Below are 16,790 nucleotides of genomic sequence, written 5' to 3'. Positions count from 1 at the left end.
GAGCAGAGTCCGCGTCTGCTCCGGAGCGGCGCGCCGCGCAAGGATGGTACGGTGGAGACGCTGAGCGACGCGGACTTCGAGCGATGCGTGCGCGGGATCGCGCTGCTCCGGCAGGAAGTCTACGACGGCGTGTCGCGCGTGCTGGGGGCGTTCGGGGACGGATACGGGGTTTTCAAGAACCAGATCAAGTGCCCGCGGCAGAACGGGTGTGAAAACGACATCAAGCTCCATCTGGCGAACGTTCAACTGACGGAGTGCGAACGTACCTGGGGTCGCGGGAGCGTGCGGGACGTTTGGGTATGGGTGGCGAAACGACAGCCTGCGCCGGGGCTGTTCGGTGCGGATGCGTGGAAGAAGTGGATGTGTGGTCCACGCAAGAAGAGGTTCTAGCAGCTGCTGGAGAAGTCGATGGTGAAAGGCTGGGACCTGTTTGTCGCGAACATGTCAGTTTCGGACTAGACTGGAGATAAGAACAGGTCGATCGCATACAGGTTTGCGCGCGTGTGGGTCCCGTTCACAGGCCGAGAGTCAAGAGGTCGAGGGACGAGGCTGACGGAGAGGACGCGGATTTGAGTGGCGGAAGAAGAGAGCGGCCGTGGTCATTAACCGTCTTCGCCCGCGATGTTTCTGCTCTGCACCGAAGTAACCAGTGCCGGACTCGAAGTATTAGAGACAAATACTGAGACTACACGATCAGCGGCGACAAACACAACGACCTGGGCGCGATCAAGACTCCAGCGGAGCCAGGATCGGACACCGCGCACTACGCTGCGCAATTCTCCTCCCTCTTTGCTCAAGTCGGCCCCGCCCTAGAGACCCTGAGTATCGTGTTCATGGACCGTAATCTGAGCTGGAAACCCGTCCTGCCCACGCAGATCTCACGTCTCCGCGAGCTCACGGTGGTCCACGCGTCTCAAACGTTCATCCTAGGACGTAGGAATGTGCCGTGACCACCCTCACCGCGCATCTCTTCCCTCTGTCGCCTGTGGCACCGGTTCGGCACCCCTGAAGGCCTGAAGACTGGGACAACCTGTGCTCGCTCGACATCGCGCGGCTCAGCGGGGGAGCACGCGTCACAGCTCATGCATGTCCGCCTGTCAATTTTCGAGAACTTCTCCACCGACATCTTTCAACCGCCCCGAAGCGCCTCGCGACTCTGTAAGCCTCTCCTGCCCTTGCTATGCTCGGGCTGGCGATCACGACTGAGGGTGACCCACAGCCGATGTGCCGATTCCGTCCTTGGTGCGCAGCATCAACTTTGTGTCGCTCCAGATGGGCCCGTTCACGCTGGACAACTCGACCTAGATCCAGACGACGCGCATCGAGGGCATCGAAGGTATCTGGCGCGCACTCGAGCATTCGAATGTGCCTGTGTACATGATCCCCGCGCAGCGGCAAGACGACGCACTCGGAGACCACGCCGGGCGAGACGTCCAGCAGCTCGCGCGGGGGTGGAAAGCACGTCGGATTCGCAGGGGAGATGGAGGAATCGGGTGGTGGGAGGTCCGTCACCCGTGAGGACGGGGAACGCACGAAACGGATGAGGGACGTCCCAGACTACCTCGTCAACAGAGATCTGTGCCAGAGCCAGCCGCACTCTTTGTTGGAGCCGCCATGGTAGGGCGACAGAGGTAGAGTCGCGTCCCGTGCATACAGACGAAGGTTTGATCGACCTCCGGCCGAGGGACTCAGGCTAGAAGGGACGCACGTAGGAAACCGAACTTGGTATGGGATAGAGCAAGAGGCTCCGGATACAAGGACGTAACGATACGAGAAGACGTACGTATCTGTGATGCGACAACCTCTCGATGGAGCAGATATACACGTGCGCGTTTTTGAGCACTGTTTCGCCCTGGAACACGTTCAATCTGGGTAATGACCGCCAAAAACACCGAGGGAAGGTTCTGACATGGCGGGGGTGTTGAAGAAAGGATGCGTACTGTTGCTGCTGCGTCCTCTCCTCCCCGTCGCACTCCGCGCGAAGCGGTGCACTTTCTATCTCGGGCTCTTGATTGAGCGAGCTCCTAAATCCGAGGTGTTGTTACGAAGTATTCGAGCTGGAGACGAGGAAGGTGGTGGATGAGACGGAAGATGGGGCCCTAACCCTAGCCCGAGGTTGTGTACCAGGGGCTGACAAAGCAATGACAAATCTATGGCGCGTGCTGAGCTGCTTTCGATCTCCAACCACGATGTGGCAATGGTTGAGAGATGTATTTTCTGCCCAACCGACGCCGTACCACGCCTTCGAAGGGCCTACAAGTATTTCGTGTTTGTATTGTTCATCTACTGAGCTTCCTCTCTCACGAGCCGAAAGAAACTAATCCATGAGGTCAGGTTGTTCAAATTTGAGCTAATCATCGCGATTGACTCGTCCAACCAGGTCATATTCGTTCCTCGCACGTAAGAAAGATGCTTTGGCATAATAGGGGGTTTCTTGTTCACGTTCTCATGCATACAATGCACTCTTTTCTTGATTTCCTCGCTTTTGAGCTTACAGTCAAAGTTTCGCTCTCGTGGGTACAGGACGAGCTCTGAGCCTCCTAATCCTTCGCAAAGCGGAGCCTCCTGTGTGTGGCGGCTCTGTTCGGCATAGTTGTGACGCCGTGATTCACATACTCGAATTCATATATCGCACAGGTCAGGGGCATCCTCTACATTCTCCCCCATCCACATCTGCTCTCCTTCTGTAGCTGTCCACTCTCTTGCTCAGCGTACAGACTCCCGCTCAGTCGATCATGGAAACGCTACCAGTGGAGCTCTTGCAGCGGATCTGCTTCTTCGCCGCCTTTGACGGTAGCGCTATGTCCTGCTCCCTCGCTCTCGTGTCCAAGCACATCCACCGCGTATCTCAATACCACCGGTTCGACAACGTGGCGCTCATGGGACGCCCAGGATACATCGAGGCACTGACACGAAGGTTGGAAGCAGGAAAGACACGCAACGCAGCATCTTCGGCTCGGCTCCGCCACCTCTTCCTGATCTGCACGCAATCCCAATATCTCCAGCTCGTGGAAAAGGGCAGGCGTTCCTCCACGGGCAGAAGCCCCTTCATGGGCAAGATTTCCTTCATGAACGGAGGTCCCGTATACCTCCCTGAGGGTTTCCTTTCCCCAAACGGCGCAAACGACACTACCCCAGATTCTGTCCTTCGGTACGCCAAGTCGATAAACGACCTCCTCCGCGCTGCCGGGCCGGGTTTGGAAACCCTCACCATCGTCTTCCTCGAGCGCGACTTGACCCAACACATACGGCTCCCACTCACCCTTCCCACCCTCCGCGAGCTCACCATCTCTGGCGCCCCGCCGTCGTGGCTGCTCGACATTGCGGAGCCCCGCCCGCCGCACCAACCCCCGCGGTTCTTGGCGCTCCGACGCCTCCATTGGTACGAACGCTCAGGCCCAGAGGGCACCCTGCGCGACATCCCCGCGGTCGCCGCGCGGCTCCCCGCGCTCACGCACTTCCGCCTCACCGGGTACATGGACGACAGCATGCCGGGAGTGTTCGACGCTTGCGCGGACGAAGACGTGCTGGAGCGCATCGCAGACAGCCTAGAGCCCGAGAACTGCCGAACGTACCCGCATCGGAACTGGTGGGGTCTCCCTCCCCTCACGCTCCACCGCCTACTGGATCCGCGTGCGTGTATCAGATTCATTCCTGCTTACGGTCGTCGGCCGACGCTGAGCGGCGTCCTTTTTGTTTGCAGCGAAGGTGCCCCTGCTGCCCGAGTGGTGCGGGCTGCAGCAGTTCGCGATACAGCCGCCGTCCGTACGCTGCAGGGACGAGCAGGGCTACGGGAAAGAAATCATCTCCAAATTGCGGTTGATGTTGGTGTCGCTGGCGTCGGCGAGCCTGCCGGTGCACGTCTTCGAGGCGGGCGACACGTGGCAGGACGAGGATGGCAACCAGGCGATGTCCGTGGACATGTTGCGCTATTGGCACGAGGAACGGATTCGAGGGAACCGGGGTTGTTGGGCGGACACAGAGCATTCCAGGCGGTCAGTGCAGAAGGATTACCCCAAATATCTGCATTGAGTCCGCGAAAGCCCTTGGATAGGCAGAGAAGGCTACACGGTTAGACGTATGATTGTTTTTCCATGAGCACACAGATAGCATGTTCTGTCAGCGGTACATATGACTTCAGCCCGGTGCGAAGGTGAATGGACGCGATAGGCTCAGGTCTGTTCATCGAGCACCCGCTTGTGGGTTCCTTCCCCATCATTTCACCCTCGCCTCGTTTCGGCGCGTCCCTCCACACCTCGATCGGTCACAGTACCGCCTGGGACAAGGTTGAAACCCACCTCAACACGTCCTCACGGGTCACGTTTGACCCCGGCGATGTCATCGAGGCCATCAACCTCATGCGTCTCATCAACACTTCCGAGACGAGCGCGGACTCTCTGCACCGCTTCGCAGACGTCGCGGTCGCGTTCTTCTACTACTTCGTTGCCGCCGATGGGAAGCCGTACATCCTTCGGAACGGCCGGCCACGCGCGGACGGGACGGTGCCAGGAGGCGCTCAATGAGACCGACTACGGACGATGCGCCATCGCGATGGTGTGTCCCAGGTAGCGCAGAGCTCAGCAATGGCGTAGGGCGGGCGATGTTCCCCTTTTTCAACGGGTACGAATGCCGCAAGAACGCCGTGGGTTGCCCTCGGCAGTCGACGTGCAAGACGAGTTGCGTTGCTTCTTGCTTTCGGAGAACCCGGCGCGGGACTACCAGAGGACGTGGGCCTCGGGGGGCATAAGGGACGTGTGGACGTGGCCGGAATGAACACCAGCTACTAGAAGAGTCAATGAGGAATGGCTGGAACACGTTTTTAAAGCACATTTCAGCATAGGGAGTAGTCACTAAGCCCCGTAGTGACGTACAAAGGGGTAGCCTCCCATAGCCTTGAACTTGGTGCTGCCGTTGGAGTATAATAACAATACTGTTTCTTGACCTGTGTTCCCACCACAGTGATGGTGTCCGAAGATGCACGCACAATATCATAGAATCTCACTGCGTGGTCGACAACTCAGCCCGTGTGAATGAGAAGTGACGAGAAGCCTCACTTACCGCAGCTATGGATCCTCGTGTTTTCATTGAGGTCGGCGCGTCTTTCTTTCTGACTACCATCCCCACTCCTCTACTCTCGAGATGGGACTCATTGTGGACTCGTCGAACCTCCAAAAAGTTGAAGACCTGTGGTACGAGGATGGCACGATCATCCTCATCGCCGGAACAGCCGCCTTCTGCGTACACAAGGGCGTGCTCATAGCACTCTCCCCCATATTCCGCGACATCCTTGCACTCCCCCAATCTCCCAACAACGACACTATGGAGGGCCGCGTCGTAGTACGCATTGCAGACTCGGGCCCCGATATGACGAACTTTCTCAGGGCCGTGTTCTGCCCGGGCTACAAACGGTATGCCCAATCGGCCCGCATCACGCATCCACTCCACTTTGCCTGCTCACGCTGAACACGTCCAGCCTCGTACGCAACACCCAGCAAGTCTCATTTCCCGAGCTCGCCTCCATCCTCCGCATGGCCCACAAGTACGAAGTCCCAGAGGCGGTCGCGATCGCCGTGGACCGCCTCTCGCAGCGCTTCTGCGCCCCATTCCACACCTCGCTCGGCCGCCGAGTCACTTGGGACGACGTCCAGAAGCACCTCGGCACGACCCACGCCGCCGTCAACTTCAACCCCGCCGACGCCGCGTTCGAAGCTCTGAACCTCATGCGACGCATCAACGCCGCCGCGGGTCCCACACGCTTCCCTGACCGCGCACTTGCCGTGGCGCTCTTCTACTGCTGCGTCGCCGCGGAGCAGAACCCGCGCCTGCTCCGGAGCGGCGCGCCGCGCAAGGACGGTACGGTGGAGACGCCGAGCGACGCGGACTTCGAGCGATGCGTGCGTGGGATCGCGTTCCTCCGGCAGGAAGTCTACGACGGTATATCACGCGCGCTGATGGCGTTCAGAGACGGATACGACGGGTTCAAGAACCAGATCAAGTGCCCGAGGCAGAGCTGGTGTCAAAACGACATCAAGCTCCATCTGGCGAACGTTCAACTGACGGAAACCGAACGCACCTGGGGTCGCGGGAGCGTGCGGGACGTTTGGGTATGGGTGGCGAAACGACAGCCTGCGCCGGGGCTGTTCGGTGCGGAGGCGTGGCAGAAATGGATGTGCGGTCCGTGCAAGAAGAAGTTCGAGCAGCTGCTGGAGGAGTCGATGGTGAAAGGCTGGGACCTGTTTGTCGCGAACATGTCGGTCTCGAACTAGACAACATTGCAGCCTTGATGTATCACGTCCCACGCTCCACGATGTGCAATGGCCCTGACACGCGATGTAAATGTGTGCACGTACGTTTCCAAGAAGCGCACTATAAGACCGCGGCAGCAAGGTTTCGGACAAGGATTCCGGCTCGAGTACAGCAGATGACGCTACGGGCGGCCCGGTCGGCGGTAGTTGTCGTGGCCCTCACAGCCAGCCAGGCTTCCCCGCGCCGGCGCGCGCCTGCAACGAAAGAAACAGTTCAGCGTCGCGAAGAAGCAGAGGGAAGTATGACTTGGGAATAGCGGAATGAGCGGTGCAGCACAACATCCGGGCAATCCAAACAGGCCAGGAACGCGCGCGGAGCCCGGACCACCACACGCCCGTCTCGCTCACGGATCTTTCGCGAGCAATCACGGTCTCGCCGAAGCAGGATGGAAGCAGGCGTCCGCGGGGTCATCAAAATCGCGTCAAAGTGCTCGGAAGGGTGCTCCGGCGCTGGTATATTGTGGCGTGCGCTTGGGGCCATACTCCGCCCAGAGGCCACGGACCCGAGGGTGTTAAGACGTAGCCATTTGGAATGCGGGACGGAGACGGTATACATAACGCGTGCGGAGAGATGCTTGCGCGGGAGACTACCGCCATTCCCGTCTCTCTGTCCCCCACGCCGCCCCCCTCGGATCTCTGCCGACGCTCGACGTACGCGCGAGACGGGAACCCAGACAGTGAAGGACTCACCACCACCAAGCCATGGCTGCCCCCGCAGAGATGACCGCCCGCGACCTCAGCGGCAACTACACCCTGGTGCGTCTCCCTGTTCCCTCCCTGCGTCCGCCCCGCCCCGCCGTGTTCATCTCTGTGCCCCCGCCCTCCCACGCGCCCAGAACAAGTCGCTGAGCCGGAACAACGACGAGATCCTGCGGGCGCAAGGCGTCAGCTGGATGCTGCGCAAGACGATCGCGATGGGGAACCCGCACCTCCGCATCGCGCACGCCTTCGACGGGCCCGGCGGGGTCGAGACGATGGACAACGAGCTCAGCGCGGCGAACCAGCGGCGGAGGGAGCGGCGGACGTTCAACGGCGCGGAGCGGTCCGCGACCGGCACGCTCCTCGGGAGCATCACCGTCGGGAACTGGCGGCGGGACGCGGAGGAGATGGAGGAGCTGGAGATGTGCGGGTGCTTGACGGAGGGGTGGCTGCCGGAGACGTGGGTGGACGGGAAGATCATCTACATCCGCACGACCGGCGAGGCGGGGTGGGTGATCCACCAGGTACGTCGTCCCGGGGTGGTATTGGACGGTCTTGACACATCGCGGGCAGACATGGGGGTTGCGGGTGGTTGATGGGGCCAAGAGGTATGTGCGGAGGATCCACCTTGCTGGTGCAAAGGGTGAGGTGGTAGAGGCAAGACTCGTGTACGATTACGGTACGTGCTCTTCGTGGAAGAGCTGCCTAAGACGCCTGACTTGCATAAACAGACGGGCCATTATGAAGACGAGGCAGATCTTGGCGGCGAGCGGGTGCGAGATGGTCGTTCGGGGGAAAGAGAAGGCGCTTATTTCTGTCGCACCCAGCAGGTGTTCAGCATTTTTGTTGCCTTTTTATTGCTCCATTCCAGGAATGGGCTCTGCGTCTTCTCCATCTTGCTCATACATGACTTGTTTAAATCCCAGCGCGTGACCATATCAAAAGATGACGAGAATCCGTACAACACATGCGCTCAACCACAGTACATAGCATCTCCCCCACCGTCACTGAGCTCATGCTACATTCTCAACAAATCGTTCCCACCCCATTAGCTTCTCATACTCCAGGAACAAGAGGTATTGGTCTCTGCATCCCGAGCACATCGCCTGCCAACGACACATGATCTCCAGTGGCGTCTCTTCTGTAGGTTTCTTCTTACCCGTCGCCCACGCATCCCTCGCGGTCCGCGGTTTCCACGTCCGCTCGCCCTTCTGCTTAGTGATGAGAACGGAGATTTGCTCCATGTCAGTGCGGCAATCCGGCGACTGGCGGCACTTCACGTCATCCTTGAACGTCTCGTACCCGAACAAGAAGGCAGTCAGGGCGCGACTCACGGCGTCGCCCCCCTCCCGATGGAGCGGCTCGAGCGCGCGAACGCACCGGTCGAAATCGGCGTCGCTGAGCATCTCCACCGTGCCGTCCGCGCGCGGCGCGCCGACGCGGAGGACGCGCGGGTTGGATTCCAGGGCGATGCAGCAGTAGAAGATCGCGACCGCGACCGCGCTGTCCGGGAAGCGCGGGGAGTTCGATGTTGGGGCGAACGACGAGTTGACGAGACGCATGAGATTGAGGGCTTCGACCGCGTCGGCGGGGTCAAAGGTGACGCCGGAGGACGTGGTCAGGTGTGTTTGGATCTCGTCCCAGTCGACGACAGCGCCAAGCTTGGATTGGAAGGGGTCGCAGAAACGTTTCGTGAGACGGTCTACCGCGATCGCGATCGCGTCTGCGACGTCGTACTTGTGCGCGAGGCGTAGTAAAGAGGCTAGTTCAGAGAATTGGCAGTGTTGTTGTTCACCCTTGAGACTTGAGGGGGAAGAGCGAGAGTCAGTCTTCAAGCGGCGGGAGTCCATCAAACGCAGAAGCTCACCCATCATGCCCAGGGCGAAACACTATAGTGAGGAAGTGTGCCATGTCAATTGCAGAGTCTTGTACTCGCACCACAGGACATCCTTCCAGGACGCTGTCTTCTTGAGAGCGTGGAAGGGAAAAGAGGTCGGCAAAGACTGATGAAACGGAAGCGAGAATGCCCTTGTAGACTTTAAAGGCGCTGGAGGAGCCGGCGACAATGATGACCGTGCCGTCGTCGAACCAAAGGTGTTTGCTCTTTACAAAAGGAATCGGACTTTCGGTGTGCGTCATCATAGTGGGTGAAAGTCAGGATGGAAGTAAATCTGAGAATGAGAGGTGACCCGGGCCGGGCCGGCGTATCGGATCGACGCGCGCCATGGCAGTGCTGCGGTAGGTGCTTCTGAGTCGCCGATTGAACTGGCTCTCGGCTCAGGCGCTTCCGCTGTCGGCGTCTCCGCAGCTTTGCTCTTGATCACTCTACGCACAGTGAACGTAAGCATACTGGTCTAATCGTTCATGCAAGATGTTTAAAATCGGTATAGCATCCGACACCACCGTCTTCGTGTCTCTCACGGCCAAAGGTGGGCTTTTCTCTTCTAACTCTGGCTCCTCGATATCATCGGAAGCACTGACACTACTTCTTTAATGAACGTTCGCTCAGGATGTCAATCCAGACAAACACACCCATATCTACTCGTAAAGATCTTAGAATATGGTACAACGACGGAAATGTCGTCATTATCGCGGAAGATGTCGCATTCCGTGTTCACCAATCAATTCTCTCAAGCAATTCGGACGTGTTCCGGGATCTCTTCCAAGTTCCACAACCTCCTACTCCATCGGACGGGGACACCTTTGAAGGCTTCCCCGCCGTTCATTCCCACGACAAATCGTGCGACATGGCCGAATTTCTGGCGGTATTGTATGGTGGCAGCCAGTAAGTGTGCGCCGTCATCGAGTCCACATGGATGTAAGTGCTGACACAACCTGATCTCTAAGATCTTTCAGCCCTGCTGTCTTGTACTCGTTGCCTAAGCTCATTGCCGTAGCACGGCTAAGCCACAAGTACCAATGCGAGGATCTCCTTGCTGCCGCGCTCTCTCGTCTACAGGATGTATTCCCCACCAAATTCGCGAGCTGGTGCACGTCCACACTCAACGCGCCGGAATCGGGACCGGCCGCGTGTGAACGTCCGCGGCTTGCCCACGTAATTTCCGCCATCAACCTCTACCGTTATATTGGACGCAACGACATCCTCCCCGTTGCTTTCTACTTCTGTGCCCTCGTAGACCCCCTAGATCTCATCAACGGAGTCAGCACCCCGGAGATCGGGACGATCGAACGCCTCTCACCTTCAGACTTGGCTCAATGCATCCGGCTGAGGACCGCGTTGGGGATTAGGTGGACGCATTGCTTACATTACGCTGTGAAAACTGGACACGACCACGACAACGAAACGGAGAAGGGTAGGGTCTGCAAAATCGCCATGGAGTACTTGCTTCAAAGCGCAGAGGAGACGTTCGACGACGTCGGTTGTGGATACGGGCTTCTTCGGAATTGGAAAAGTAGCCTGCCGGTGGGAGTGATAGATCAATGCTTCGGTAACTTTACAACGATATGGTCCGTCACGCAGAAGGAGTTGTGGGGCGACCTGCCGGAGCTCTGCGGGCTTGGAGAGATCAACGGCTGGTCTGAATAGAGACATTTGTCCGACGAGAAAGTATGTGGACTTGGTCGTTTTGTATCACATAGTTCTTTCTCTCCGATATTTCACCTATACAATTCCGTCCTTTCCGCTAGACGCGGTTGTGCTCGCCCATACAGAATCGCGCGCGTACTTCCCAGAATGGCGCTGTGTTAACCGCACGATACCTCATACGCCCGCCTGTGCCCGGGACGATCTTACCCAAATGCTTTTCATTGTGGGCGCGAACAGGGGCACGAAGGCTTCTATGACCACCCGACAGCTGCGCGAGGCTGTGGTGATTCGGCGACACAGGCGAGCGCGACGGATCGACCGTGTTTTGCAAATTGACTCGGTGGTCCTTGATCGACACAAGTCGTCGAAAACCTGTACGAGTGCGCGATGCCTGTAAACAACACCTCTGCCACACCCCATACGGTGAATTGAACGCACCACATCCAGCTCGTCCTCGCGATCGCGCCTCCGATACCGGTGCATCTCGAGCTCGCGCAGACGGGGGAACCACGCCACCACCGCACACAGCGCCTCCGCCTCGCCCTCGTCCACCGCGCGGGGAGCGGCGGCGTGTGAGCGCCTCCAGGCGGTCCGCGCCGACGCGCCGCGTAAGCGCGACGTCGCCCGCCCGCCACAGCGCGACGCAGTGGTGCGGAGGGAGAGCGCGCGGAGCGTCAGCGGGAGGTGCGCGAAGACGCGGTCGTCTGGGTCCTGCGCGGACAGCGCGAGGCGCTCGAGGTCGCGCCACGTGAGCGTCGCTGGGGGCGGCGTGAGGCGTGCATTAGGTTGTTTGAAGGTTCGATTACCCTCGGGTGCGCGCGGTTGGGGGTGGTGCGAGGCAGAGCCGGGGGAGCGAGGTTCAGGACGAGGACGCGCAGGTGCGGCATGGACGCGAGGAGGAGTACGAGCGACGTCGAAGGCTCCGTCCGTGCAGGACCGGCCAACCTCGGCTCTCGGAGACGCGGCCACGGGAGGGCAGCGGCGGTGTGAATGGGGGTCGGCTCGGTTGGTGTGCAGGTGGGGTGGCTTCGAGTGCGAGAGATTCCGATGGCAACGCGGGCTGCGTTCGGAATAGGTTGACGGTACACAAACGAGCGAAAGGTGCTGACATTGTGCGCTGTGGAGAGTGCCAACTTGGAGGAGAGTTGGAGCAATAGCGGAGTTGATCAATGTCTAGGTGACGAAGGTGAGGAAGGGACAGTATTCTCGTGTATGAACGCCCATGACGGGTTGTAAGCATGGGATCCCAGAGACCGGAGGGCGATTGCAGACAAGCGTGGCATGGAGCGGAGAACGTCGACGAGCGGCCCACACTGGAGAACTCCGCAGACCATGGGGTCGTCCGTGTGACGGATCTGCTTTGGGTACCACATGTTCTTGTCGCAGTCCTGTTTGCTGCAGTTCGAGTAGAGCCGATCAACACATTTGTCGGGTATGGTCAGTGATCTGCAAGCACATCAGTATACGTACAGATGTCGCATGTGCAGCGATTTCTCACCGAACAGCTGGCCAAAGCGAATGCGGTACTAGAAAGCATTCCGAGGTGCTGATCGGATGCTCCCGGAACCAGGTCCTTCCTAAAGAATCAACTTTTCAGCATATAAAACCACGCGTCATGGAGTATGCGACTTACAAAGAACACTGGACCATGTTGACGCGCGGAGAAGGGAAGGAGGACGAACGCCGGCGAAGCGTTGCGTTTTACCCTCCTTTAGGCGATAGATGATGTTGTCCTGCCGTCTGCCTCGGGATTCAGGAACGCCGCGCCCCGGCGCATGCGATGAAATTACCATATTTCAAAATGTCAGATGCGGCGTAAAGTGCGTCAAGCAGAGGAACGTAAAGGTGTGACGAGAAATATGCGCACCGTAGAGCAAAAGGGGGCATCGAGGGAACTGTAAGCCCGATGACGAACGTAGTTTCTGCGCATTGAGAGGTTGATAGATGGAGAGTAAAATCAGTAACGGAAGGCCTTTCCGTCCCTCCTCGTCGCAGCATCCTATTGGCATCCACCAAGGACCGAACGTTCACTTGCTATGCCCGTCAGTAAAGCATACCGACAGATCATGCTGGACGTACTAGTAGCCATACACGACATCCCTGTCTAGTCAGATATGCGGCGTGACTGTCATGAACGGCAGCAGGGCGGCGTGGGCGCGCAAGACAGGAGGAAAGCGTCCAAGATTGGCTGGCTGTGGGACTCCCGCTTACGTGACGCGTCATGGGCCAGGCGCCAAAGCCCTTGCTCTCAACTATGTAGTTGCTACAATTCGCCTCCACAGCTAAGTATCGGGCGTTCTTTGGCTTGGTGCACTTGTACATTCCCTCTCCTATGTAAACCCAACGTGGGTGTCGCCCACCCGGGCACATCCAGCGTGTCAAAACATTGGCCAACCCCTGGAGCATGCCCTAAAAGGCTGCCCGCCCTCCGACTACCCCGGGTTTGACGTCGGCTTACTTTCGAGTACTCGGGTACTACGTTACACCAACGGATGGTGCGTCAGTTTCCCCGAGACATTGGTCGCATCGGATCAGGAACCAACCACAGTTACTCTTCCTTGATACAGCTATTCGTCCTCTCCCTCCGCGGCACCACACAGAATTAACGTGGTCGTACGCTACCCCCACAATCTCAGCTCACCCGAGTCCAATTAAACACGCTTCCAAAAATCCTCCCCCAGCCTCTCCTCCCGCACGCGCACGACGCGCTCCCCCGCCGCATCGAGCACGACCGCCGTGTCCGGCACGCCCGCGTCCCCATACACGACCCGCCCCACGCGCGGCGCCCACCGCCTCAACACGTCCCGCGCGACCTCCTCGAACAGCACCCGGACCTGGTCCGGGTCGCTCGCGTCCAGCACCGTGCCCCACGCCTCCTCCTCGAGCACCCAGCCGACCGTGAGCGCGCGCTCGGCGGCGGGCTCGAGCTCGACCGTGGGGGCGAGCGCCGGGGGCGCGGACTTGCTCCCGCGGTGGCCCGCGCGCGTCGGGTGCGTGGTGGCCTGCCACTGGATCGGCAGCGGGACGAAGTCGGGCTGCCGGATGTCAGCCCCCGCGCCCCGAGTCCCACAGAAGAACGCAAGACGCACCTCGGCCATGTGCATCTGCAGGTACCGCAGCCGCGGGAAGCGCGCGAGCACGTCCGGGACCGCCCACGGCGCCGCCGCCGCCGCGAGGGGGGAGTCCGGCATGACGATGCGCTCGAGCGCGCCGAGGCGGAGGCTCACGAGTCGGGGCCCGAGCGCGGCGGCGACGCGGGCGAGCGCGTGCGGCGCGTGCGCGCGCACGTGCAGGTGCGTCAGCGCGCGCGCGGACCCCGCGCACGCGAGTGCGGTCTCGAGCCCACCGCTGAGCGTGCGCAGGCCGGGGGTGTGCAGCGGGCGGTGTGCGTCGGAGGCTGTGGCACGGCTGCTGCTGCTGCTGCTGCTGCTGAAGGTCGGGGCGGAGAGCGTCGGGGCGGCAGCGTCGCCGTCGTCATCGCAGTCGGGCACGACCGCGCCCGGAAGCAGGGCGAGGTCACACAGGCGTGGGTGCGCCTCCACGAACGCGGCGACGGCCGCGGCGCAGCCCATGTTCGTCTCGAACGCGCGGAGGCGCGGGAGGCGCACGTCCGCGAACCCCGCGCGCGCGCACGCGTCCGCGACCTCCGCGCTCTCTATGTCGAGCGCGAGCGTTCTGATATTCGGGAGGAGCGCGAGGAGGCGCGGCAGGCGCGCCGCGACGCTCAGGTCCCAGCGGACCGCGCAGCGGAAGCGGAGGGTCGTGACGGCGTAGCGCGCGGGCGGGGACGCGAGCGCGCGGTCGTACAGCGCGCAGAGGGCGTCGTGGGTCTCGGCCGTCGCGGTGCCGTGCGCGGCGGCGAGGGCGGCGTGCCGCGCGATCGCGGGCTGCGCGACGGCGTGGAGGCCGCGGCAGGCGAGGGCGAGCGCGTGGATGTCGTAGCCGTCGGCGAGGCGGTCGAACACGAGCGTCCAGAGCTCGTAGGGGAGCTTCATGTCGGAGCAGACCCGGGTTGGGGAATGGTCCGTGGGGGTGAGGGTTGGGAATCGGTCCGTGGGGGTGAGGGATTCTGACAGTGGGAGAGGGTGTGGGCGAATGCCGCGTTGTGCGCTCGAGATCGTGAGGGGACGCACCTGGCGAGGCCACAAATGTCGCGGACAAGGGAGAGCAAAACATCCCTTCGTTCGGCGGGCTCTTCAAGTCCCACTCGGGGAGCAAGGGCACCATGTCCCATAGAACTGCACAGGTGGTAGCAATGCGCGGATGTTATTAGCATGCGAGCGAGAGACGCTTCGCCAGTACTCACGTTTGTCTGCCGAGTCTTTCCTGAACGAATACGACAAGCTAAGTTTCCTGCGCAGACCCGAGCCCCGCCGCTGCTCCCCAGGAGCAGTCGGAGACCTCAAACTCGGCATCTTCAGCGGCATGGTCAAGATCCAGCGTCCCCGGTCGACGTGTACCCACAAGCCCTAGGAGGATGTCCTAGCCAGGCAGGAGAAGAGGAGAAGCAGCGGAGGGGAAGGGATGCCGGCAGTCTCGCAAGCGAAGCTGAAGGTGGAGGTCGGGACCAGGTCGCGTCTGGGGCAGCCGGTGTGGGGGCGGGGACGACTACCATTCCTCGCACGGGCAGAGCATAACTGCGCGCTGACGATGGCGGCGCGGCGGGGGATGCGAACGCTGTTGAACGGATGGCAGGCGATGCGGATGGGCGGGGGCTGCGTGCCCAGTCCGCGCACGAAGTGCCGCCGGAACGCGGACAGACGTGCATTGCTTCGAGGCGTCGTGCGATGGGTGCGTGGGCGGCAGTGCGGAGAACGAAGGGCGAGGGTGGTCTAGGATGGTCGGCGTGCTGGAGGGAGCGAACCGGGGCGACGGGATCGGACGTGCGAAGATTGGAGGCGTTGGGTTTGATGACGCCTGATTGTGCAAGACGGAATGATATGTTTATCAGATCGCCAGCGGTGACAAGAATAGGAGCGAGGATAAGAAGGGACGAATAACGATGATGAAGAGGGAACCGCGGGGCGTCGGGGACTACAAGAAATCTTGCATCTATCAAACAGCAGCACGAGAAGAGTCTCACCTTCAACTCGTTCGTCAAAAGAAATACGACTCGCCACTGCTGGTAGTTCGTTCACGGCCGCAGACGCGCAGTCAGAGACTCCAGAGCGCGACGTCCTTGGTTCCTCGAGGGCTTCTATGGCCAGTGACGCACGAGACGAGCTCCAGGAGCAACGGAGTGGCCGCATCCCAGCCCGGCCGCTCCCCAAGCGGAGGCCGGTCCGGATCCGGTGCGTACATACATGCCCCACACAACGGCCAGCGTTCTGAGAGCCCCAAGAAAGAGCATACAGTCTGAAGATCTGACCACGAGCCCTCACGACGCCCTCCGAGCGTGCGTTCGCGCACGCGCATCATTCCGCATGCCCATGCATGCGTCACGCGTCGCGCACGAACAGCGTGTTCGCCGCCCGCCGCGGAGCACATCCCGACCGTCTCCGCCACAAGCACGCACGCAACGCACGCACGTCGCCACGACCGCCACCGCCGCCGCGTTCGCGGATGACGTATCGGACCTACCTGTGCCGCCAACACGTACGCCACCAACTGCCTCCCCGTTGCTTCAACGTGCACGGCCGACTCGCGGCGAACCTGGCCCGGTGACCAGAGACACCCCGTCAGGTCGAAGCCGACGCTGAACGCACGGCGGGCCTACAGCGCCACGTCGAAGTCACTTGAGCTTCAACACAAGTTCGCACACGACTGTACACATACATAGCTGAGCTGTCACACATACCTGACGATATCCCACGCTCAGACCACAAAGATCCGCGCGCATACACTCACAACCTTGAGACCTTGAGATGCTGAGGGCGGCTTCGTCGTCGGGCGAGTAAACCGGAGGAAAGATCGTTCGAGGATTTCGGCGCTTGTGCGCGCGTGAGCGCAGCGCAAGATCTTATCTTATCAGCCGCTTCTCCGTCGAGTCGCCGTCGATCGTCCCCCCGACCAAAACAACTCGCACTCCGGAGTCAGCTCAGTCGTGCACCGCGGAGAAGGGAGGAGACTGCACGACGATCACACCAAAGCGAGTCGAGTCCCTTCCAAAGCAAAGTTCGAGGTTCCAGAATCCAGTCTGGCGGCGTACGTACTATGCAGAGAGCGCGGCTACTATGAATACATCGATTGCAGCGACGAGGCGCGGGCGGCGGGGAATAAAGAAGGGCGCGATCCGGATC

At 60.5% G+C, this 16,790-nt stretch overlaps 6 protein-coding genes across 6 annotated transcripts; 4 read left to right on the top strand and 2 right to left on the bottom strand.

Annotated features, from left to right (window-relative positions):
• Window positions 1-2,735: 2,735 nt before the first annotated feature.
• BXZ73DRAFT_76522 (uncharacterized protein) lies at window positions 2,736-4,523 on the top strand (the record flags this gene model as incomplete). Its single annotated transcript, XM_048022450.1, has 3 exons — window positions 2,736-3,633; window positions 3,704-3,995; window positions 4,271-4,523. 3 exons carry the CDS (start codon window positions 2,736-2,738, stop codon window positions 4,521-4,523), a joined length of 1,443 nt encoding a protein of 480 aa, XP_047879338.1.
• A 643-nt stretch (window positions 4,524-5,166) lies between these two features.
• Window positions 5,167-5,906, top strand: BXZ73DRAFT_25208 (uncharacterized protein; the record flags this gene model as incomplete). The annotated part of the gene is made up of 2 exons (XM_048017709.1): window positions 5,167-5,408; window positions 5,474-5,906. Coding segments are annotated over 2 exons (675 nt in total), but the record flags the coding sequence as incomplete, so codon positions are not given.
• A 1,101-nt stretch (window positions 5,907-7,007) lies between these two features.
• Window positions 7,008-7,749, top strand: BXZ73DRAFT_100107 (uncharacterized protein; the record flags this gene model as incomplete). Its single annotated transcript, XM_048014469.1, has 4 exons — window positions 7,008-7,061; window positions 7,142-7,528; window positions 7,578-7,683; window positions 7,736-7,749. The coding sequence occupies 4 exons, from the start codon at window positions 7,008-7,010 to the stop codon at window positions 7,747-7,749; spliced, it is 561 nt and encodes a 186-aa protein (XP_047879336.1).
• Window positions 7,750-8,371: 622 nt separating this feature from the next.
• On the bottom strand, window positions 8,372-9,104 carry BXZ73DRAFT_20954 (uncharacterized protein; the record flags this gene model as incomplete). The annotated part of the gene is made up of 2 exons (XM_048017613.1): window positions 8,372-8,807; window positions 8,872-9,104. Coding segments are annotated over 2 exons (669 nt in total), but the record flags the coding sequence as incomplete, so codon positions are not given.
• A 410-nt stretch (window positions 9,105-9,514) lies between these two features.
• BXZ73DRAFT_44707 (uncharacterized protein) lies at window positions 9,515-10,551 on the top strand (the record flags this gene model as incomplete). Its single annotated transcript, XM_048019382.1, has 2 exons — window positions 9,515-9,789; window positions 9,852-10,551. The coding sequence occupies 2 exons, from the start codon at window positions 9,515-9,517 to the stop codon at window positions 10,549-10,551; spliced, it is 975 nt and encodes a 324-aa protein (XP_047879334.1).
• A 2,651-nt stretch (window positions 10,552-13,202) lies between these two features.
• Window positions 13,203-14,978, bottom strand: BXZ73DRAFT_100104 (uncharacterized protein; the record flags this gene model as incomplete). Its single annotated transcript, XM_048014468.1, has 4 exons — window positions 13,203-13,586; window positions 13,641-14,620; window positions 14,685-14,789; window positions 14,858-14,978. The coding sequence occupies 4 exons, from the start codon at window positions 14,976-14,978 to the stop codon at window positions 13,203-13,205; spliced, it is 1,590 nt and encodes a 529-aa protein (XP_047879333.1).
• Window positions 14,979-16,790: the final 1,812 nt, after the last annotated feature.

This window comes from Epithele typhae (genome assembly GCF_022376455.1).
Source record: "Epithele typhae strain CBS 203.58 chromosome Unknown BXZ73scaffold_15, whole genome shotgun sequence".
In the NCBI taxonomy this organism is placed as follows: Eukaryota; Fungi; Basidiomycota; class Agaricomycetes; order Polyporales; family Epitheliaceae; genus Epithele; species Epithele typhae.
The sequence above is the reverse complement of the archived record's forward strand: the minus strand, read 5'-3'. Positions and strand labels throughout refer to the sequence as shown.